The following is a 24,602-nucleotide window of genomic DNA, read 5'->3' as shown; positions in this document are numbered from 1 at the left end:
CCAAGGAAGGCTCAGAGGAACTGGAGGAGAACTAGGAGAGCTAAACTAAATCAACAGAGAATCGCAGACTCTACAAGGTTATATAGCTTCTACTCAAGTCAAGACATAACTGAAAAACATTAAAAGTGGTTGGTATTATGCAGCATGCTTATAGACAGGGATTTTAGCAGTAAAAATTGCTTATTTGAAACAACTGGGTACATCATCCTTTGGAAGGAAATGTATGCTTTCTCAGTATGACCTGATTTCAAGAAAAATGGTTAATTCAACAGACATCAGTAAAAGTGTTAACGTGTTATGAAGGCAATATCACAGATTTAAGGTAGGTCCATTATTAGATGGTAAGGAGTGTAAACTTGCGTTAGGGACAAAATTAACCAGAACTGAGGCATTTCCTACTCTAAATGTAATATGTGTTTGCAGCAAAATGCTAATTCATACCCTCTGCTTCCAAAAAAAACTATATATTTTTAGCTTAATATTCAAGCGTAAGAAGAAAGGATCATTAATTCTTCTCCTTGTGCATCTATTGACAAGTGGAATGACATTTTAGGCCTATTGTCCCTGTATGTTAATATTAATTGCCATTTTGTTGCAAACACTGTTCTCACTCAAAACTGATACGATTTACGTTGTTTTGATCACTAATTAAAGTTTGCACTCCTTACTATCAAGGAGTGGGATTGTAGGGTTGTTTTAACAAGGAATGGTCCTTTAAATCCTTAAAGAGTAGGACTAATATTAGGACTAAATAGTCGGACCCAGTTGTTCAAAGTCCAAATGTGACTACAAATCACTTTCTCTAGAGATTTGAACGAGAACTATATCTGATCTATATGATCCATGCAAAAGGTAGCAGGGAGAGGTAAGACGCCAGCTAGTAGAGCTAAACTTTACCATCAGCCTGATCCCGGAAAACTGCGTTATCATCGGCAAAACATCTTGTGCCTGAAATGTTACCATAGTCAAATATTGGGCCCTCCAGTAAAGTCACAATATCCATCCGATTGACTTTGGTCAGCACTGCAGATAAGGCATCCGCTGTCGGGGAAAAAAGGCAGAAAAATTAAACTCAGACATCAAAAAGAAAAAATCCAGAAGTAGATAAAAAAGATTAGGAAAAGTCATCATTCTAATATGTTACTAATCCCAAATTTAAGTCTTTGTATAGGATTTTAGAAACGGGGAGAGATGAGAGAAAGGGTGTGAGGACAATAGACCAATAAAGACACTCCAAAGATGACAGCGGCTTATCAAGAAAATATTTTGACGAGTCAGCTTTAAGAAACAACAAAAAAACAAACTGTTTTGTCAAGGTGTCAAAGTTTTACTGTCCAATCAGGAATGGAAAAATAATAATAATTAAAAAAATTAAAAATGAAAAGACAGATTTCTCAAACAAAAAACTTACTTGTGGCGTTTTTTCCTTCCCGACTGACCCATTTCTTAAGAAGCATGAAACTCTGTGCTGTCAAAGAGTTAGGGTTCTCAATTCTTATGTGGTTGATCTCATCCACTGTGAAGTTCATTTCCCGTGCCAGCTCTGTGATGGGATATTAAAAAAAAAAAAAAATCAACTCTAAGGTAAAGACTCATCTGTAATACACAAAATAAACAGAAATAATAATAAAACAGCTTCAATACAATATGCACCTCAGAATTATGGGATTTTTGATTAAGATGACATCTTATGAGATGAGTTGTTGATGATTAGAAATGTAAGATAGTTTCTCCTTCTTGCCAGTTTTATATTAACCTTAACTCTTTAGAGGGCACCAAAAAGGGTTAGCACTGCCTGTGCTATAGACTAATCATTAAACCCTAATAATAAAAATGTCTCCTTCCCTTCACCATCCATGCTTGGCTTGGATATACATTTCATGGAAGGCATGACAGCCATGTTTAAACATCAACAATTTTGCAATGAAAAATTTCCTAAAGTCCCACAGGAGAGTTTGTGAATGTGTGTATTCAAAAAAGACCACGTTAAGGCTTTGAAAAGTCCATATCAGAGCTCTTGGTGATTTGACTGTGGAAACTACTATTTGGCCAATACAACTATATACTATTAGTAATGCATTTTTAAACAATCAGCTACCCTGGAGACGGCAGTGAAAATTCAAGACACACAGGGCCTCTGAGATAATGTTAGGAAAAAGGTGATGGAGAAAAAAAAAAGAAATTACAGTGCATTCTCACCTGTCCAGCTGAGTCCCAGGTGATCTGCAACAATAGCCATGCGCAAGTCGGTTCTCTCACAAGGACTCTGGGGACCTGGAAAAATAGAGGACATTGACCCATTAATGCCAGTCACATTATTCATCCCCTGTACTTTAATATAAGTGCAAAATAAATGTTAAATCGTTCCTTTTCTGGCCACTTGTTCCTCTCAAATGTTATCCATCTGTCCTCAATGAAACTAACAAAATGATCTCAGCTGCATTTCAGGTCTCCTTTAGTGTTATATTGTTTTCAATTATGTAGCTGAAAGTTTGTGTTTATCAGAATTAACAACAGTTTCATATTAATGTCACATCGCTTAATTTGGTTACTATCCCAAGATGGCAAGAAAAGGATATTTCATACTACAGACATTATGGGGAACTCAAAATGTTACTATAGAGTAAGTGGTGCTCTGTGACTGTTTGTGATATGTATCCTCTAAGCAGGCAGTAACTGTCATGAGTGCTACACAAAACAAAACATACAATTCGCAACGACAAACTCTATGATTCTAAGAATCTGGGGTGGAAAAGTCTATGCTATAATCTAAAATGTCATCATGCAAAGACGCGTTTGTGTGTTCTTTCTAAACACAGGTTAGTTTCAAGGACAATTATATGAAAAATGTTGTAACAGCAAAGTTCGACAATAATTCAGTGACGACCCTGCACAGACAGACAGACAGACAGGGGAGTTGTCCAACGGGGCACTGGTAGTGCCAGTGACCGGTCATTACTACTGTCATGCTCACTCCCTTATACAGAAATTTAACAGGGATGGAAAAGGGGAATAGAGGATATAGAATCTTGCAACACAGACAGTACAGTACACAAATACATCAATGACAAAACAGAAATTTCAATGACAGCTACTGTTCTGAAGAGAATATGTAAACACGCCACAGGCATTCCAGTCAATCCATTAAACAATCACAACAATTTCATGCAACTAAAAGTGAAATATTTAAATATCAAGATGTATTTTAAACATAGTGTGAAAGTTTTACAAACTAGGCTTGATCTCCGCGATGGGAGGCGCTCGAGACCCTGTGAGTCCCTGACTGCCCTCCTTCCCACCAGTCCGCCTACTCCTCCTGCTCCTCTCACTGCCGGAGGCCCTGTCCGCCGTCGCCACCTTTGCCCTTACGGACGCGGCCCCGGCCTCAGCCCTCGAACCTCTACCAGACCTGGATGAGCGGGAGGGCTGGGAGGGCTGGGAGGGCTGGGAAGGCTGGGAGGCGTCCGACAGAGAGGTGCTCCGGGAGGTGCTGTCTTCCTCCGACTGCTCTGTCTGCGTCTTTTTCTCCTCGTCTGACAGGCGGTCCACCAACTTTAGCGTCTCCCCGCTAATGTCTTTAAAATATTCGATGGTGCGCTTACAAAGCTCACTAGGGTTTTCCCGTCTGTCCTGGCTACAAGCTCCCTGACTTGTGACATTGCAGACCTGATGACTGTCCTTAAGTGGTAGTCTTGTCGGCAACTGTATGGGTGCTCTTTCTGTGGCCAATGTCCTCATTGGCTGTGAGGTAACTCGAACTGAAGCAGGGGAGCTAGCTGTGGCAGTAGGGCTATTCTTTTTAACATCCTTGATTGGAATCCTAGATCTTGGCTCTACTTTGGCTATGGCTGGCTCACCTCTCTTCCTCACCTCAGCTGTTACTGCTTGTTTGGGTTTCTGCTTGCCGATTGCAGTTCCCTGTGTGTGAAACGAGTACCCTGACGCTTTCACTGGCAGTCTTGACTTAGGCTGCTTCACCTCACTTTCTTGAACCCTTTCAATTTTCTGCTCCTGCTCCTGCTTGCTATTGTGCACTTCCGCTTTCTCATCTACCTCCCTACAGCACAGTGTTTCTATCCTGCTAGCTTTTTGGAGGGTGGGCTCAGAGGAGGACTGCAAATTAAATACCACACTCCCACACTGAATGTAGTTGGCCTGAACACTGGAGGACTCAAGATTATTGTTGTTGTTGTAGTTTTCAGAGGGGTAATCTCTTCTGTCTAGCCTGGGATCAGCATGACTACTAGACTGTTTTTCTGTATGCCTAACCTCTATACTAATATATTCTGGCACCATCTGACCCTCTGACATCTCAGCTTTACAATCAGTGAGATCCCCTGAGTCTTTTTTCACAGTTATAGAAGCAGCTATCCCCATCTTAATAGGAGTGCGTAATTTTGAGTCAACCTTAGAGGCTGTGATTGTGCAAGAGGAGGCAGTCTCAGCTATGGCTTCACAGGTGGGGACATCGGTACCAGCATACCCAGTTTCACTGCCAGGCTGTGCAACGCTGCATTTTGCTGTAGTTGCTGATGATGTTGTTGGTGTAGTGCTGTTGTCTAAGGTAGTATTTACAACGTTCACCTTCCCATCTACTGTGGAACTCTCCCCTGTTTGTGACTGAGAAGAAAGTACCCCCAGGATCTTGCCCCCTCGCCCCTTTTCCCCTGTTTTAGGGTCAGAGGAATGCTCACCAATCTGGAAAAACTGAAGCCTCTCTTCAACAAAGTCCCGCTTGCTCATGTCAATAGCACCACTGCGGGTCATCTCAAACATCTTCCCTTCGTGGAAAGGGAAGGGGTTAGGTTCACTAGTTGGTGTGCTTTCATCAGTTGGTGTTCGAGCGGGGGTTGTGTCGGGTGTTGTAGCCTGAGATTTGTCTTCCACCGATAAACCGAAGGGCTTGGGGTCCTCCTCTTTTGCTTTGGAGTCAAAAAGCCCTTCATTATCAACTCCTTTGGTAGACCAGGGGTCAAAGTCCAGACCTTTGGTTGCAACCGTTTTAAATGTTGAATTCAGCTCTTCTTCAAGTTGCAGACCAAAATAGTTTTCTCCAACGCCCTGCCTATCTGGATGTCTCCCTTCAAGGGTGTAATCTTTTTCATCCCCACTACTTTTCACGGTAGATGTACTGCTTTTAGTTTTTCCATTATCTCCCCCATCCTCACATTTCTCTTCCTCAATCACTTCAAGCTTAGATTGACTAAATGAGCGATCAGCGGTTTTTCCATCAATAGACAAACTAGAGGTTTTAGGGTCCTCACTCAGTCCATCATCCTCATCCTGGAGGTCATACCCATCTAAAGAGTCTATTTCAGTTGCATCTGTGTCATGGGAGAACTCAGCTGTCGTTGCTATGGAGCAGTCAGTGATTGACTGGTCATTTCCATTTTGTTCAAGGTCAGCATCCTCTACCTTGACTACACCATTTACTCCAGAGCCATTATTATGTCCATTCTTCTCTGATCTTTTTTGGTTCTCACGTTTTGCTTCTTCTTTCATTTTGAAGGTGTACCTTTTGACAGGGGCCGGCTCGAAGACTGACTCGTCATCACTAGAGTCACTGTTATCAGCTCCGGGAGGGATAGGGGATGGAGGTTGGACCCTGATGATTGGTTCAGCTAAGAGGTGCCTATCATGTTCCTCTTGAAGGTTTACTTCTATCATCTCTGTCTCTGCTTCAGAGGAAGCACATGAACCCTTTTTCTCAGGGTCAGACTGCTCTGCTTCTAAAGGAGGAGGTGGTGGAAACTCAATATAAGCTACTCTGTTGTCCTTTGACTTTCCTCTTTCTCCATCTCGCTTTTTAGTGTGATTCTCTGGGGAAGTTAGCTTTGGTGTTTCTTTAGAGGGTCCTTTGTAGATGAAGGTCTTCCCCGATTCTTCCTCAGACTCCTCTGGGATAGGGCTTGGCATGCCAGGCATGTAGCCTATCACAGAGTCTGGTGTTCTGGATGCAAGACTAACTTCCTCTGAGCTGGGGGTCTCAGGGGTAACGGGGCTTTTCCCAGAGCTGAAAGTCACTTGTTCTAGAGTGTCATCTTCTGGACTTCCTTGAGGAGATGGAGACTGCTTTTGTTTGACAGAGTAAAATGCCCCTCTAGTCTCATGCACTGTTCTACTCTCATGGCTTACTATCTTTTTGTATGTTCCCAACTGTCCTGAGGCTTCTTCTTTCTCATACTGCTTTCCTACTTGGATGCTGACATACACAGGTAAGGGTTTAATATCTTTGAAACCCTCAGTAACAACTACAGGTGTTACTTCATCCAAATACTCTACTAGGTCATCATCAACTCCATTACACACTACATTTGACTGGCTACTCTCTGACGAAACTGTAGATTTCCCTACCGATGATCCACGAGTAGACTTATTAGAATCAGAGCTACTGTGTAACCGAGTTCTAGCTAAAATAGGTGCATGAGATCCAGACTTTTCATAGGGTTCATCTAATTTTAAAGAAGCAGATTTCTGTGTTTCTGGGAAATTAGACAGATTTCTTACAGGACTTTGTGATTCCGAGTTTTTTTTTAGACTATCATTGCTATTTGGACTCTCTCGGACCACAAGTTCCGTGTAGACTATTTTTTTAGTCGTTTCTTGTCTTTGGGGATCACTGTTATTGCATTCTTTTGTAGAATCACGGACTGAGGAATGAGATAGTTTGGGGGACTGGGGTGTATATTGTGCACAACCTTGGCTCTCCCATGGTTTGAACAAATTGTTCTCTTCCTGATCTTTTCTAGCGGTTTCATGCTTGAATGAAAACTTTTTCGAGTCATTCTCCAAGCCTTTCCGCTGACTTCCTGGGCTGCCTGATGTTTGTGAAACACTAGGACCAGCAAACACCTGATACACAGGTAACTTTGTTTCCTGAAGCTTCCTGACAGGAGGGTTTGGACTTTGGCTACCCTGAGAATTCCTGTCTTGCCTTTGAGCCTCTTGCTCAAACTTTAGTCTCACTGCACTGACTTTAGAGGAAGATATCTGAAATGGTTTAGGATCATCACCTGCATTTTTCTGTTTACCATCTCCCTGTCTTCTTTGTTCTGCATCACTGAATTGAAGCAAGACTCTCCTTTCTGGACTGCTTGGTAAACTTGCACATTTTCGATCACTGGAGCCAAACCTATCTCTAAGCCTTTCTCTGTTCCACTCTTCCCCACTACCCCCGCTCCTATAGGGTGACCTCTCTGGGCTACTTTGTGTTGAACTAGGCCCTGATCTGGATTCTCTGAAGTCTGGCCTACGAGATTTTTTCTCTGGAGATGAGAGCTCATCATTCAGCTGTTCTGTTTTATCCCGAAAGAATTGAGATACTTCATTAAGCTTCTCCTCTGCCTCTTTCACAGTCCTATCCACTCTGTCCTCATACATGAGCTGTTCTCTATCATGTCTGGGAGTGTCATCTGACACGCGCATCCAAACGGATTGCTTTGGACTTCCAGGCTCAGAGGAATACTGCAAAAGTGTCATTTTGTCATAGTTATCATCAACATTGGCATATCGCCCAGATTTGTCAAAGACATTTCGCGATGACCTGAAGACATACTCTGTTCTTGGCCCAGCTGACCTACCCTCACTGTAACTACTCCTGTCTGGTGAGTGGAGGCGAGACCTATCTCTCAGATATTCCTCTGTATCAGAATGAGACTGGTCAAATTTCTCAGAGAGTAGCATTTTCTCTGCATAATTATAAGATCCTCCTCTAAGCTCTGATGATTCATCCTCATTGTACTCTACAGACTGCTGGCTAAGTAGCTTTAATGTTTTATAAGAGTCATCTCCCATTAGTTGGGCTGAGCTAGGACGACTATCTTCTTCCTGTGTCATGGGTGTGTTCATTCTGGGGGAACCAAGATAGACCGGACAAGACTCCTCTAGCTCCTCATCTTCTTGTCTGTTGTCTGGGTAGTAATACATTTCCTTCTCAGCATGGTTTTTTGTCTCCCTAATAATGACTTCTGTTGGTTCTGTTTTATTGCCCTTTTCAATGTGAACCTCAATTATTCTTTCAACCTTAGGCTTGGAGTTTATGTCTTCAAGGACTCTTTGAGATGTGTCCTCATTGCTAGACTTGTGTTCAAACAGTCCAGCCAGCTCTCGAGACGGGTCCTTGCCAGACTGAAAAGCCTTCATTATGTCATGCACGGACATCGTTTCTTCACATCTCTCTGATGACATTTCTTTTCCAGGTGGTTTGTGGTAAACCATCCTGGTGGTGGTAGTGATGTGAGTTTCCTCCTTTACCCTCATCCCCTTCCCCATTGGATCTTCATCAGGGCTGACTTTTACTGAATAGCATTTACTCTGGTCTGGAGATGAAGGAAATTGACTCTGTTGGCCTTTAAAATCAGAATCAATATATCTGACAGGATGTGGATCCTCCATTGTTAGCTGTTTGTTTTCCTCTGGTTCGTAGCTTCTGATGACATGAACAACCTCAGTCCTTGTCTCAGTGATTACCGGGGGAATTGGGATATCCTGAAATGGGGCCTTGGGACCCGAACCCTCTGCACTTTGAGGGGCAGAGGGTGTCCTTTCACTCCTGGTCTCAAACCCACTGTCTGACAGAGGGCTTTTATCCTGTTCATGTGAGATATCATCAGGGGATTCTAGCACAGTGTCTGCTCCAAAAAGTACATCTGCTAATTTACCAAGTTCTTTGTCTGAAGGTGAAGAGCGCATGTTTGTTGGAGGCATTTTGAGCTTGTGCTCCTGAACGGCAATAGTTGGTTTTAGAACTCGTTTTTGCTTCTCCTTGCCCTCTCCTTCTCTTTTGCCCTCATCTGTTTTATGCTTGGTGTCATGCATTTTGGAAAAAGAACTATTTCCTACATCATTGGCCAGGTAGTCAACCACTTTAGACAGACTGAAATCTCTGTCAGGTGCTGTTTTTGATCTGGCTTGGGGAACCACTGTTTCATATCTTGGTGGATAGCTCCAGTTGCTCGGTGGTTGTTCAACATGTACTTTTGAGAAGTGAATATCATCCAAGGAACTCCTTGATGCTGAATTCCTGCCATCCTTCCCATTATCTTTAATGAGGATTTCGCTCACTTTTACCAAGTCTTGTTTGACTTTCTCCACAATACGATATGGCTCTTCGTCTTCCATCTTACACTCCTTGGGAGAATCAGACTGAAATCCTTTACTCGCTGTGGAATTTGGGTCTGTCTGCAAAATGGCCGACATTCGTATCAAGTCCTCTTTCATTTCCGCTACATCTTTCAGAATCTCTTGGCTGGATGATAGTGGAGATGAAGAGTTAGATTTGATGCCAGCAGGTAAATGAGGGGCTTTGATAGGGGAAAGAGTTCTGCCAAAGGAGGACTGGGAATTCACCTCAGAGGACACGGTCTTCCTTGGGGACAGAAGAGTAGCAGCTGGTGTGGACACCTCTGGCAACTTTTTAAACTGTGGGTCTGGCAGCACATTAATAACAGAGTAGACTGGAACAGTCATTGTGCTAGATGTTACAGCAGTGGTGGCATTAGGAGGGGATCTTAAGGACGCATAAAGGGAACTTGAAGCGGATGACCTGATGGACTGATAGGAGGAAGATGGAGAAGAGGACATGGACTTGAGGGTGCCATATCCTGCAGAGCAAGAATTGAATGTTTTCTCAACCTCGTCAAAGGCTGCATTGACACTTGTCGTTGCTGCATTGGTGGTGGCTTGTATCCTCTCTTGCAGACTGCTGCTGAGAAGAGATGTTGGGGAAGAAGAGCGGTACTGTGTAGGTGACACAGTTCCATTGATCAGAGCTGCAGCACTTGGAGGGGTGCTGGATTTCAGTGGTGATGTAAGAGAGGAGAAAAAGTTCCTTGCAGGACCAGTGGCTTCTGAGGCAAAAGAACGCACAGGGGAGAGACCAGGGACTGTTTTTATGGGTGAGGAGGAAGATGCTGTGCCACTAGAGTTTCCCAGAATGGTCTTGTATGACAAAGGAGAACCAAACATACTTAGAGAAGATTTGGGAGAGGTTGGTGGACTTATGCCCATGGATATTCTCTCAAGAAGAGCATTTCCTCCTCCAGAATTAGTTGTGGGAGTGGTTCTAGAAGACATTGATGGCAATCCTTTGATTAACAAAGGGTCTGAGGCGCTTTTTCCTGGTGAGGCCAGGGGACTGGGGGTGACCTGGGGAGGGTACTGGGCTTGCTGGACTACAGTTTTTATAGGAGAGGAGATGGTTCTGTAAGAACGGATGGGAGAGGCTGTGTCACTAACAGACTTTACAGAGGAAGCAGGTGATCCGGGAATGTTGTTCTTGATGGGGGAGGCTGAGTTGATGGACCAGACAGACTTTAATGGAGAGGCAGAAGGTGTGTTGGATGATGAACTGGAGAGGGAACCAAACCCAGATTTGGTTTGGCCAGGGACGGCGACAGGAACAGGCGACCACGCCTGATAAGATCTCGTTGAAAAGACAGATTTGTGAGGGTAGCTAGAAGGCTGTGATCTCGTCGGGCTTCGATCAGTTGTTTCTTCAACAATAATTCAAATAAAAAGCAATAAGGAGGTAAACATAAAATTAAAGTAAAATAATTTGAAATAAAATATAAGAAACAGAAAGAGAAATTTGAGTCAGTCAGAAAGGGTATTATGCACATCAGCAAAGCACAATTTTATACATAAAATGTAAGAAAACAATTATTTTCCAAGTGATGACTTAATGACAAAATAAATGATACAATGGAGTATGTATAACAAAAGGCTTGACATATGGTACAGGTGACAAAAATGACATAAAAAAAAATGTTACAATTCCATTGACTTTTCATGAGCTCCATCTATTTGCCAACTAGCAACAGTGGCTTCCACTGCACATATCTGATAATAATGTGCTTATTCTTTCCATTTGGTACATTTCCAATGCCAGGTGACCCCACAAGTTTGCATTATTAATAGAAAATATCACCTTAGTTGTCTGGTAACTTAAATAATGAAGTTGCACTTTACAAGATATTTACAGATATTTTAGTCATTTATGCATCTATAAAATGTCTTGTTATGCAAGACATGTATCAGCAGTCTCAGTATAGAGTTTTATCAACACGTCTGAAGTCATACGTATGAAAATATTTTTTACTTTATCAAATCATGAAGAGCAAAAGTGCTAAATTATTCCTCTAACAAAGGGTTACCGAAGGAATATTAAAATAATGTAAAGTGCAACCTGTTACAATAGTATACACAGCTGCACACAATCCTGAAGCCAACAAAAGAGTGAAATAGCCAATAAAAGAGTGAGAACAATTGAAAGGAATTCTTTTTATTTAACATTTGCTTTTAAATGATAAATGAACAGATTGACTCCCAGTGACTCCACGAATGTAAAAATAGCTTAACAAAAATAAACTGAGACATTTTTGAACATGGATTGGACGAGCAATGCATAACACACAGTAAACCATGCAGATGTGTGAGAAATGGCTACGATATGAAGGTATGTAATCAGGGGTAAGAAAAATTGGTGGATGAGTGGATGACAAATCCCCTTCTTTACTTAGATGTATATGACAGAAATATGTACGATTGTAGTCAACAGAGGATGAATTGGGTATGAATGCAAAAGATGGGACCTTCAAACGCTAAAAGTGAGTAAAATTTCAACAATATGCACGCAAAATTAATTAAAGTGTCATCAAAGTAAATATGAAAGACTCACTCGCTGCTGGGTCGGTCAAATAGCTGTAGCGCTTACGCAAAGCTAAAGAGGCAAAGGTATGACGTCGTTCTGGCTTTTCAGTCTGAAACAAATAAAAAAGAACAAAATATGTTTTAACATAAAAATATGTAGAAATGTTGTAAGCTATCAAAATTAGATTTGAATAATTACGTTGGCTAAGATGCTACAGTGCACAGACATAAATCTGTTTTTCTAGACATGCTGTTAGTACAAACACAAGAAGGAGCTGTAAGTGGGTGCATTAGTGTCCCCTGGAGAAAGATGGGTTTCCCTGCATCTTTTCACTTGCTGCACGTGATAAAGCATTAATAAAGTCCCGCTTCCAGTTAGCTCTGGTATGTAGCTAAATGTCATCTTATTCTGAAGGCACATTCCTCAGTTCATCATCAAATGTAATGTCATGGTAACTCTATTAAATTATACAAATAGGAAACGGTATTTCAATTCCTATAATAATGAGGCTCCAAGAAAGGTCGTAGTATAACCAAATTGACTGCTCAACTTCAAGAAGAATATAATCAAAATTTAGCTGCATTTATACTTAAAGTTATCGAAAAATACCGTAGTTTTGGTGACGACATATAAGCTTCTAAAATAGAGGGTTTTTTTTCATTAGAAATGTTTTGGCATGTAGCTGAATGTCAGTGCACAAGCCTAGAACACAAAGGAACAGAGCAAGGGCAACCCAAACAAAAGAAAACAATTACTAGTAAACTAATGAAGGAGTTATAGTTTTTTCCTTAGCTGACAAAAAAGAAAAGTAACAACATAAAAACACAATATTCCCTATGAGTCAGTGGTACTGATGGGGTTCTGTTGAACATATATGAGAAGGACGATAGAGATGAAAAACAAGTCGAGATGTAGCAAAAACGGCTCCGCTGCACTTAGGATGGGGGAGATGATAAATAAATACGCTGAAAAAAATGATAGCCAGATTCATGCACTATAAAATGCAATTTTAATAATATCAAAGCTGTGTAAATTTAAAAAAATATTTAAAAAATGCACTCAGCAGCATCTCACATATTCAGGTTCTGCACAGAGACAAAATAAGTGCAATACACATTTATATTACAGCCACTGCAATAAAGCAAAAGCAAACAGAAAGATTGACAAAGAAGAAGCGGTTCCATGTGATGATGAAGAATCTGTTTACCTCATCATCAGGATCAGACTCCATATCCTGTGGTTTTCCAAGATGCATTGCAGGAGAGGAGAGATATGACACAATGGAGAGCAGGGAAGTTATAGTGAGCAGGGAGGTGGAAATAAAACTCAGGGGATGAAAATGGAGCAGCAAAAACAACAGAAGGCATCAGAAAAAATCTATGGGATTAATAGATAAAACAAACAAGCAAAATAAGGATAGCAAAAGCAAAATAAATACAGTTTCTGTGATCAATCAACACGGCAACAAACAAACAAGAAGTATAATTTGTCGTGCATCATTTTTTTAAGTTCCCACAGTGCGCCAGGCAACAAAACAAAGCACAGTGTGCATGTGTGGCTGCATGTGTACATTGTGGGGTCTTACGACTGGCACAGGCTTTAAGATTAATGAACGACACAAACAACAGGCAGTCATCTCTGGGCCAAATTAATTTTAGCAGCTTCTCTTCAGGTCGGGCGAAAACGGTTCTTGGTATGACACCTGTATTTACATGTAGATGATATGATATGGCCAGGATGAAAAAGATCAAACATGATGTTCCTACCCTCTTGTGGGTTGGCAATGTGATATTCAAATTGCATATGGCAGTCTGTGGAAATCCTTTTGAGGATTTGGGCTCTCTTAGGAAGGAGAGACGGCCACATGGCTCCTGGCCCACATCTCTGATCTGTCAAGGGTGGCAAAAAAAAGTTGCATCGTCAGCTAAACAACACTGTAGAGGGGAAACATTTTTCTTCCCAGTTATTTATTTATTTCGTTTTTTTCCCCCACAGACATTAAATTCTGTTATGTATATGCTGTGGATAAGATGATACAACAGAACAGAAGAGAATGGATTTTTTTAAAACAGGCATAGGAAAGACCTGGGTGAAATTCCAAAACTCACAGTATGACATCACTTTTTCAATTTCTTGCACAACAGGCAATCCCTCTCATAATGCAAAAGAGTATTACCAAGCATATGCTGAGAATCGGAGGAAGTGAGAGAGGAATAAGTCTTATACCTTCACATTGAAAGGAAGTCTGTTCTCTTTGAAGGAGTAAAAGTTAAAAACCAACTGCTGCCCACTTTTGGTAAGAGGTGAAAGGTTGCCATAGCAATCCACATGGATAGGCTTGCCCTCGAGAACCTGCAGAAGACAGCATGAACATGTTGTGAAGATTTATTCTTTATTACGTGAAAAGTTTGCATATTTCCAAGAACACCTCACCTCTATATCTTTGCTCCGGGCCACTTCCTCAAAGTTCTCCTGCTGCTCCAGTGTCTTGTCCACCTTGTCATCTGTCATGCAGAAGCAGCGTAGCCGAGCCTCGATAGCGTCGTTCATCTTGGCGAACACCACAAACTTGGCCAGGTATGGCACGCAGATCAGCTCCCGGTATAACTGAGACGCTAGACTCACCGTCTCAGGAATCTGGTGACAGTCTGCGAGCCAGAACCTGAGAAGGAAATAGCAAAACTGATGTAAGAAAATACAAGTTTTACTAAAGGAGGGCTGCAGCTCTGCACTCTCAGTGATCACATATGGGGGGTTATTTCTGTGAAGGGGTGTGCAGACACATGAGAGCTGTGCAGAAATCTAATTGCAAAGTACCAAAGGGAGCTCTGTTCATGTCAGCCTGTCCACTCATCCCATGATTCAAATCTAGTTTGGATGAGAGTACATGACTTTGTGTTCTTTAAGCAAACGGCTGTTAAACTCAGCTCAGTTCAACACCAATCATCTATGCTTGGCTCGTAGCCATGTCAGCAGGGACGCACAGCAGACTCCAGGCTGATAAGAACAAGGCCGGAGAGATCATGACTTAAAGTCAGGAAACCAGGAAACATGTCTATGATTAGTGTTATATGACTAAAATTTTAAAGAAAAATAAATACATTCAGATTTAGTTTTTTTTTTTCAAATTTAAGAAATCTGAATGATAAAATATTAAAAGTATTCAAATAACACTAACTACTGATTACTGACAAGAAACATATGACCATACTCATAATCAGGGGTGCACATAGTCCGGATGGATGCAGTTTTCCAAGTTGGAATTCAAACTGTTCCAGTTAAAACTTCCAACTTGGAACTCAGCAATTGCAACTCCGGGGCACAAGTGGAATGTACAATATTATGAGCACGGGTGCACATAGTAGGTCCTCGAGGGCCGGTGTCCTGCAGGTTTTAGATGTGTCCCTGTTTCCACACACCTGATTTTAATTAAGGGTCATCATCAGCATGTCATCAAGGTCTGGAAAGGTCTTTTAATGAGCCATGTCTAGCAGGGTGTGTTGAAGCAGGGAAGCATCTAAAGCCTGCAGGACACTGGCCTTCCAGGACCAACTATGTGCACCCGTGCCCATAATAATGTACATTCCACTTGTGCCCCAGAGTTGCAATTGCCGAATTCCAAGTTGGAAGTTTTAACTGGAACAGTTTGAATTCCAACTTGGAAAACTGCATCCATCCCGACTTCAAAATTCAACATGGCAGAGTATCACTTTAACAAAGTAAGCAGACAGCTACATTTGCAGCTCTGTCTTCGTTAGTCACATTAAGGCGGACATACACACAGTGCTGCTTGCTTTTTAATCAGCAAATGCTATTTTTTTATTTGGAAGTAAATATAAAAAAATAAAAAAAATACCCTATTTGGGTATTTAGAAATATGTATTAGCTACGTAATGTGAATATTGAATATTGTCAGAGCTTTCAAAACACTTCTGTGTGTCTCACCTGGCCGACACGTTTGTGGTGAAGGAGACGCAGTCAGTTACGAAGGACAGTGGGGTTGTTCCTGTGATGTCCTCCCACTGAGCAGGAGATGTTCCCCCTGTATGAAAGAGGCCAAAGGATGAGCTCGCTGCTTCTCCAACACAGCCACTCTCTAAGGTCTCATGCTTCCCATCCTTTGATCTTCTGAGTTTTTCATCTTTGCTCTGAGAACTAATGTGCTTTGAAATGGAAACAAACCTCGAGTAGCTATTGCTTTCCAACTCAGAGTTATGGCAGAAACTCCTCTCACAAATCCAAAGATGCAGTGATTGCTAAGCTACTTTTAAAAAAATGCCCTTGAATTTGATGAATGTAACTAGCCGTTAGGAGGCACTTTAGGTCAAGGTGAGGCTGCAATATTTTCATGTTCTGGTCATCTTCATAACTCATCCTGAACAAATACAAGATACAACATGTACAGTTACGATAGATTTTAAATGACTTTTTATTCTTATACTAGCATTATGCATATCTGCACTTCCTACTTACTTGTTGTTTTTTATTTTAATTGTTTTGCACCGAGCACAGGGGAAGCTTTACAATTTCGTTATATAATGTATAATGAAACTAAAAGGCATTCAATTCTCTCTTCAGGTGCACTCGCCTGTGATGCTGCAGAGCAGACGCAGGCATGGTGCAGAGTCGCCTCGGTGGCCGCTGGGATGGCCCTCTGCGGATCTCGGTGGTACAGGGATCGTCATGGTGATCGGCTTATGGAACTTCCTCCTCCTGGGCTCTACGGTGACAATGGGACTAAAGGTGGCTCTGTTTCCAAGAATCAGCCTCGCCATGTCATCAGGCACAGGCTGGGCCTGGACAGAAGGAGGGTGCCAGATACCGGCAAATGAAGAAGATTAAACTTCAAGAAATGCTCTGTCAGTTATTTCCTGAATATTCTGCCGAATTAAAAAGGTCAGGGCATGTCAAACAGAATTAAATATTCAACAGAAATGGCTTAAGTATAAAATATATATAATAAGCCAGCGAACAGAATGTGCAAAGATGTAAAACTAAGGCCGATTGGGTTTGAGAGCAGTCTTTTTTTGTACCTGCAGACCGACACGGATCTTCTTGGTGAGAGCCCCCTGGGGGAAGGAGGCCTGGACCATGGGCACGGTGCTGCAGGAGAGCAGGCCTCCGTCAGGACCCATGTGGTTAGACTCCTGCTTGATCCTCGACACCACAGCAAAATACTGTGGAAAATCTCTGGTGACGATGCGGGAAATGCGCTTCTTCTCCAACTCAGCAGGACTGTCCAGCTCTGTGTTGGACAGGAAGATATTTTATTTTTATCTTAAAGTACATTCAATTGCTGTTATCTTTACTACAAAACATCCATGTTCTAATTAAACAAATGAGTGTTTTTGGAAAGTGAGTATTTTCCGTAGATTGTAATTGTCTCTTGACTTGCATATTTTCTTATCTTTAGGTATTTTTCTTAAAACATGAAATTAAAAAAATTAAATAAAAAAATCCTATGAAATGTTGATTTGCATTTTATCAGAAAAGAAAACTAGATCATTGATTTTCTACATCACCAACTGACAAATATATGTGGTGAGCTCTAGTCACACAATACTAATTTTGATTCAGTTCACCATCGCTTATTCATTTATCGCTGCTTTTCTTTACCTTCATCCATCCCAGCGAGCAGCTCCATCAGGTCCTCTGGTCTGGCGTCAAACTGGTGCTCCTTCCAAGTGTCACCATTATCACTCCTCAACACAATCAGTTCCCTCTCTTTCCCTCGCATTGATCCAAAGTGAGGGATTTCTACAATCACAGGACTAAAAGAAGAAGAAGAAGAAAAAAAGGACACGATTGTTATGTTTAATAAGCTGTTCTGGGAGCAGATATGAATGGCCGGTTAAAAGCATACCCGAGGAACTGAGCTCCAGCAGGTCCAACCTCCACCAGCCGGCTGACCAGCCCCTCTCCCTCCACCATGGGGGGCGGGTAGGCCAGCTTGTGCCTTTTAGCCAAGCGGCACGTGATACGCGTGGGTGCTGTGCACTTCCTGGGAGGGATGATGATGCGCATGCCATTGTGGCGGCTGCCCCTCATGGAACCACCACGGGCATCCACCATGAAGCTGACCAAGAACCTGCAAGAAAAGATCAGGTTCAGAGAAGGTAAAAAAAATAAAATAAAATAAAAAAAAAACAGCAGAAGAGATAGATAGATAGACAGAAGTCATGGACACAAGTGAGGAAGACGATTCCCATGCTGTGATCACCGTACATCCAAATAAAGTAATACGGAGGGAGCAAAAACAGAAAGATAGAGAGAGAAATCAGGAGACAGGTCAGTAGATAAAAGAAGAAATATGCTTTGAGTTCTGAAACTTGGCAAATCACGCCTTCAGCTGCCTCCATTTATGATACTGAACACAGTTTGAAACTAAACAGTGTTAACAAGGCGGCAGAACGTTTAGTTTCCATTCCAGAGGCTGAAAAGTGAGATTTGTGTCAAAGTTTCAGATCCTCTAAAGCAAAGTCCAGTGATCATATATTTAAAACTTCACAAATGTTTCACCAAGATTAGGTTAATGTGACTGCTGCCTTGTGTGTCCTATTCTTCAAATCAACAGCATGTTTTGATGTTCAATATGAGGAAGGATGAGTTTGCATCAATGCAAAGAAACGTGTTATTACATACTTGCTTTCTCTACTACAGTGTATGCTAAAAACAGCAGAATCCTTAAAAGGTTTTGTAGAAGATTTATATTTTATGTGCACTTTGAGAGAGTGAGAGAGGGATGGCACGTAAACGAAAGTCTCCCAACACACTTCTAATGTCTATGGGGTGCAAATGAAACACCAGACCACACGGATGAGATGAGCACAGACTGGAGAGAGAAGAGACAGTGACGAGATGAGAGGGAGACAGAGGTGGAGGAGTGAGTGACGTCACTGCGGCATCATGGGTGTAAGCAGCGAACTCAGTCATCACCTGGAGTCATACTGAGGGAGCGGGGAGGAGAGGCTGCAAAATAAACACATGGAGACAATGCAGGAGGCAAACCCCCAGAACCTAGTTTTAGTATCAGAGTTTGAAAATCACTGTTGGGATCTGTAACGACTACTGAGGATGAAAGGGGACTAAAAACTACTGCAGAGGAGAAAACAAAATCAAGGAAGACACAAAAACAAGACACTGAGGACAAAATGACAATGAGCAAAACAATATCTACACTTCCAGACAAATTTGCAAGAAATGAGCCAAAGAAAACACACAACCAAAATTGGCCATGATAATTGGCCACTATTCAATGTCAGAATAACACCAAATATTTTCTTTCCCTGTTTTTTTTTAAAGCAGGCCGTCATATTTTACGATGCTATATATTCAAAGTGTGTGCATGACATGAAAGCAGTATTTCTTTTTTTATCACTTTATCCAAATGAAACCCATAAGCCACTTCACCGTGAGTTCAAAAAGAGCCTGTGGTGTGTTTGTGTACCGACAGAAATAGCAGTGTCGGTGAACATGAAGAGACTTCTGGACCACGTCTCCAGGCTTGTGGTATGACACAAGAGCTTAGCCAGGTGAAGTGTGTCTTTTTGTTTCTGTAATGTAATGTGTGCAGCAGCAGCAGCACTGCAGAAATCCCACAGCACTGCTCCTTGTCTGCACCAGTGCTGCAGGCTTTGCTGAATATTGACTCTTTGTGGGGGGAGAAAAAAAATCATCTATTGCACAGTGTTTTTAATGCAATAGCTGTATGGATGTGCATGCAGAATATGTGTTTTTTAAGTGTGGGCATGCTGGTAAGCACTATCTTGACAGGTAGCACCTGTGTTCTTACCCAGAGTGAATGGGGCTGGACGCGGTGTTGTGGCTGTGGTCCATGGTGTCCGGAGTCCAGCTGTAGCGCCGCATGCACTCTGAGCTGTAGTCTCTGGTCACGGCAAGGTGCTGGGAGAACAACATTCAAACACATAGGTGAAAACAAGCGAAACAAGAGATAAAACCATGACGAAGAATAATACAGGCATGGATGCAAAAGGAAACAAGTTAAGATGGAAGAGATCAGGACACCAGAAAGCAGACCGACCGGCCATGTAGAGTAAAACAAGTGAATGAAACAAAAGGAAAGCCATCAATCTCATTAAAAATGACCCCCGCCTCTGTTTTCATTACCCTTGTTTCATGAATAGTATAAAACATTTACAGCTTTCATTTTCTACACAAAAACTAATCGGATTTGGAACAAGACATAACAAATTATTACATTAGCATACAAGAACAAAAGTAGTTCAGATGCACAAAACCAAAACAACCCCCCAACCCCCCAAAAAAAAACGACACCAGAGGCCAACTTTAGTAATAGATCATGTGTGAATACTGGAATGTGGAGTTTATGTACAGCGACAGAACCATGGGAATAACCATGCCAAAAAAACAGCGGTAATTAAGGAAGGAGAATGACATGGACCGTAAATAACAAACATACGAAAATAAAAACCCATAAATAAACTGGATGGAAGCTGGAGCCGAACCGGAGTGATGGTGAAAGTGACTGGAGAGATGACGTCCATCAACATTTATACCTTATTTAGTGGATCAACCAAGTAGGAAATGTCTTTACAGACACTCTGGAGCTTAAGGAAGAAGAAACACAGTTCAGACGTTGCAATGGGAACACTTCACGGTCCAGTCAAATTAACCTATTTTGCTTGAAGGATTTTAGCCAATCAAAGAAAAAAAAAAAAGTTTTTTTTTCCTCCTTAAAAGTTTAATTTATCTTAATCAGATACAAGTATTAATGGGAGAAGACATGATTTTACTTGACTGTGGTGAATTACTTTATTGAATTGTTTATAATAAACTTCTGACAGCTAACACGAGCACGGGATAGGCCGGATGAGCTCTGCAGGGGACTGTAGTTTTCCATGAGAAAGCCCTCCACAAGCCCTTAGGTTTGAGTACACTCCTCTTCAAGGCGCTATGAACCCACCCTCAAAATTCTGGCTAAAGCATGCATGGCGTTAACAGTAGTTCCTTTTTTTTTTGGCGTGCTAAAGCTACTCTGCTCCAATCTAACCGGCCCGCGCTGTGGTCAGGAGAGACATAAAACATTTAAAGTCTTTGAGAGTCTTAAACAAACTTGATAATAAAAAAAAAACACATTTGAGTTTGACAAGCAGTCAAACAAGGACAACAAAGATGGTCAGAGCTGGACATGGGCTGAGAGAAAAGTGTCGAAGTTAAGAGGATGACAAAAAGCCAGGTAGATTAAGAAGAAATAAGTTGCATCTTACCGAGTCTTTTGTTGGGGCCAGAATCTCTTCAATCATCATACTGTCTCGCGCAAAGGAGCTCCGGTTGAGCGTGTTGGACCTATCCGAACTGAAGGAGCGGAGGCTACAGGTTACCATGCAACCCAGCGCCACGGGCAACAACAAGTGACGGGCAGGGGCACACGGCACAAAACAAAAAGTAAGGAACACATTACTACATGCAACCTCCAGGGAACCAGGATGTTCTTACTGGACAGAGAGTCCAGGAGTCAAGAGGAAAATAGATAGATAGAGGCGGAAGAGCCTGAAGTTAAACAAGGAGCAGGTTATTCAGAGATGGAAATGAGACTGAGGTCAGTTTGTTTGCATTAAGAGATAGAGAACAGAGGAAGAGGAGAAGTGTGCAGACTGAAAGACAGCTGTTGTACTCGGTCTATAAGATCTACTGGGCGTGCACCACGAACCACACCTTCTACTGTGTGTCACTACGGACATCTAAAAGATGAAATATGAGAGATTAAAGGATTGCACCTATTGGCACCTGCTTGGCAGGTGAGAGTGAAAAGTTTCGACGTTTGTTTAGATTGCAACAGAAACGCAGTTTTGCACATTTCCGCTGTCAAATCCAACATGAGCTAAAAGACGGACATAACGCTGTTCTAAGCTTGGCGGTCCCAGGTCTGTTTCAGAAAAGGGAAGCCTGTAGTCATCTCCGTCTGCCTTGCTGCAGTCTGCTTTATGACTGCGTGCCGTGATGTGTGCCTATTTTTGCAGCTTCAATGCAGTCCCGTAAATTCCTTTGATGTTTTTTCTTTTTTCTTTTCTCCTGTGATCTTTTTGCTTAAAAAAGGGATTTGATCAGTTCAGAAGATGCAAAGTGCATCATGCAAAAATGTGTATTCTTGGTTTTATCAGCACTTAAATGTCATCGGTGACAAGTACTGGGCGTTTTTGTGAGTTCACACACTGTGAGCGACTTGGAAAATGGTCGTGTCTGTGTGCAATGATGGTACTGTATGTGTGTATTGATGCACCATGTGCAAGAGCGCAAGAGGGAGGAGGGAGGGGGGGCGAGGGGGAGAAATTGCAGAGCTCAGCGGGTTTGAGTGGGCACAGTATTCAGCACAGAGAGAAGCCCTTTATTCAGCAGAGCCGGCCTACCCGAAGTTACCAAGCAACTCTGTACAGACTGAATGGACTCGCTGGCATGGCAGCCCCCAAAATACCCCAGCCCACCCCCCTCCTCTGTTCTCACCCGGACGCCGTTTGTTCTTCACGGCTTCACCCTCTTTCTCATTCTGCACATCCTCCTCTCCTCCCTGGACATCCATCTTTCTCCTTCTCTGTTTTAATTCTTCTGTGTCCTTTATCACTCCCAATTACCTATTTCTGCTTGCGACTCTTCTTTCTGTTGCTCTGTTCTTCCCATTTCGGGGTAGGGCTGTGACTATTCAGTGTCACTCGCTCCACAATCCACTCGAGTGAAACTGTTTATTTTCCATTTGTTCTATGTTTGCAGCTTTACCGTTATGCCATCCCTTCCTCTTTCCACATCACTCATTTCATTTTTGTATTACTGTAAGCTAGACTTCCCTTTTCATCTCTTTTTTTCCTCTCTGGTTGTTTGTGGTTCTAAGCTGCCATGTGGGTGTGGACTCACAAAGACAACTGTTGACAACTGGGTCATTGTGTATCCATGTGAGTGCTGACACCTCTGCATGCGTGTCCAAGTAAAAACGGGGCGTGAACTCTCCATCTCTGCAAAACCGTGACTAAAAAAGCAAGAATCGTCCCAAGTAATTCTGGGACATATCCAATTACTAAAATGTACACAAAGAGAGATTATCAGTACAATGACCTGTTTGATCCCTGGAAGTTACACTTAGTGGCTCCAAACACATGACGAGTCACGAAAGAACGAACCCAGTTAGAGGAGGATTAGTCCACACAACCAAAACTGAGGGAAAATGCTTCACAAAAACAACACTTTTTTTTTCTTGTGTTCTTAATCACACCTGTATAGAAAAAAATAAAAGAAATGTTTGTCCCTAACATCTAATATGATGATTCGGTTTGACTGATGACAAAAGTGATGATCCAAAAATACAAGACTGAATGTGTCATCACAAAAGGTGAAACAGCAACAACATCATGACAACAATGTGCAGTGGATGACGAGTGGTTTGGGTTGGAGGTTTTAAACCAGAGGGGCTGTGGTTTACGTTTGGGGTGACAAGGGAAACACACAATTCACAGCGAATGTTTTCTACTGCCGCTATTACTTCCACTACCACAACTACTACTATTCTTCTTACCTGATTCTAGGGCTAGAATGAGGGATAGGGTACAGGAAAACAAGAAGAAGAACAAAATAGAAGAGTGAATAGCGAAGCATTTTGAAAGCATTCAAGCATGACATGTTTTTTTGTTGTTTTTTTTAACATTCTGTATGATATTGATGCTGTGCTTTTGCATGGTTGCGCTACGAATAGGCACGACTTCTTCTAGGTATACATAAGTATGTGTTTGTCTGCATCCCCGTCCAGTAAAAGCAAACCAAGCAATGCAGATGTCATAAAACAGAAAGCTAAGGAAAAGCAAAGAACTTGCTCAGCATCAAACATTAACTGATCTATAAATCATATGACAGAGTTCACAGCCTTCACACTCCTTTAAAGACAAGTACAGTACGTTTGCAGCAAAGAGAAATGGGTACATGTATGCAGCTACATACAAGCAGTGTGTTTTGTCATGGAATCACCTGATACAAAAACAAGGCGAGCACAGCAGCCGGTGATAACCGCTACATGCTTGCAATGTGTACGAATGAAGTTCAAACCCCTCAGAGTGATCTACGTCACAATTTATCATTTATCATTTATTTCATACTGCTGAAAACGCTTTCCATCAAACTTGTTCACATGGAGAGCTCTAATTCTTCATCTAATTCAGAGTTTCCCTTGTTTGCAGTGGCCTGCTGATGCTGGCAGCTTCCAGTCACAGTCAGCGTTGTTGTTTTTATCAATCCAGCCATCACAGTGCATCTGCCATCTGTCACTGTGGCCACAATACACTCTGATGTGTTTTCACTGGAGCCTGCCAGTTTTCCACAACACACTTTGGCCACTATTTTAGCTGTTTACACGGAGAGCTAGCTCACACCTCTGTTACACTATGGGTCCTTTCTTTTGTCTGGGCTTGGAAGGGTTCACACAAAATGCTGATTCATTCTATCAGGTTGAATCACCGGATGGCAACTCTCCAACTACTTTTTTCCTCTAGTGATTTCCTTTATTCTATGTGTGTGCGTTCAAAAAACATTTACGAGCTGGCGAGACTGTAAATTGTAGAATCCTGTTCCAAATCAACAAATGCCTTATAAGATATGGCATCATCGATCAATCTGCTTGAGGTGGCCACGGGATCAATGGGCGAGCATTGTCACAAACCCCACTTACAGCATCAGATAAACATTGACTGGATGTTGCTGACAGAGGCCTACCTGGCTGAGCGGGCTCCTATGCTGAAGCCCATGTAGCCCTCCTGAGGGAGGGAGTCGTCCCCCAGCTCTTTGAGGTCCTGAGGCCGCAGGTATTTGTCTGTGTCACCGGTCATTGCATCCTCACCTGGTGGAGGGATGAAAATCACAACATCCTCCTGTTAACTCCAAAAGCCAGGGGAGGGGGGGGGGAGAGATGCGATGCGGCACAGGGGCAAAGAAAAAC

The 24,602-nt window shown here is 42.1% G+C and overlaps 1 protein-coding gene across 31 annotated transcripts in view; it reads right to left on the bottom strand.

The window, feature by feature from the left end:
* LOC133463999 (ankyrin-3-like) overlaps window positions 1-24,602 on the bottom strand; it is a 136,011-nt gene that overhangs the window by 10,083 nt on the left and 101,326 nt on the right. For 18 of the 31 annotated variants that reach the window (XM_061745886.1, XM_061745909.1, XM_061745901.1 and 15 more), the window contains 18 exons: window positions 24,380-24,503; window positions 20,899-21,001; window positions 20,188-20,238; window positions 19,443-19,552; window positions 18,587-18,619; window positions 17,514-17,738; window positions 17,267-17,421; window positions 16,684-16,895; window positions 16,239-16,446; window positions 15,596-15,692; window positions 14,084-14,312; window positions 13,877-14,002; window positions 13,417-13,539; window positions 12,858-12,884; window positions 11,678-11,759; window positions 2,200-2,274; window positions 1,412-1,543; window positions 898-1,041 (listed from right to left, as the gene is read on the bottom strand). In XM_061745886.1, the coding sequence (XP_061601870.1) occupies window positions 898-1,041; window positions 1,412-1,543; window positions 2,200-2,274; window positions 11,678-11,759; window positions 12,858-12,884; window positions 13,417-13,539; window positions 13,877-14,002; window positions 14,084-14,312; window positions 15,596-15,692; window positions 16,239-16,446; window positions 16,684-16,895; window positions 17,267-17,421; window positions 17,514-17,738; window positions 18,587-18,619; window positions 19,443-19,552; window positions 20,188-20,238; window positions 20,899-21,001; window positions 24,380-24,503 (2,256 nt within the window). The remainder of the gene's footprint in view (window positions 1-897; window positions 1,042-1,411; window positions 1,544-2,199; window positions 2,275-11,677; window positions 11,760-12,857; window positions 12,885-13,416; window positions 13,540-13,876; window positions 14,003-14,083; window positions 14,313-15,595; window positions 15,693-16,238; window positions 16,447-16,683; window positions 16,896-17,266; window positions 17,422-17,513; window positions 17,739-18,586; window positions 18,620-19,442; window positions 19,553-20,187; window positions 20,239-20,898; window positions 21,002-24,379; window positions 24,504-24,602) is intronic. The other 13 variants (XM_061745892.1, XM_061745893.1, XM_061745902.1 and 10 more) reach the window with 8 other exon arrangements.

Source organism: Cololabis saira, chromosome 17 (genome assembly GCF_033807715.1).
Source record: "Cololabis saira isolate AMF1-May2022 chromosome 17, fColSai1.1, whole genome shotgun sequence".
Taxonomy (NCBI): Eukaryota; Metazoa; Chordata; class Actinopteri; order Beloniformes; family Belonidae; genus Cololabis; species Cololabis saira.
Note: the sequence above shows the minus strand (reverse complement) of the source record. Positions and strands in the feature narration are given on the sequence as shown.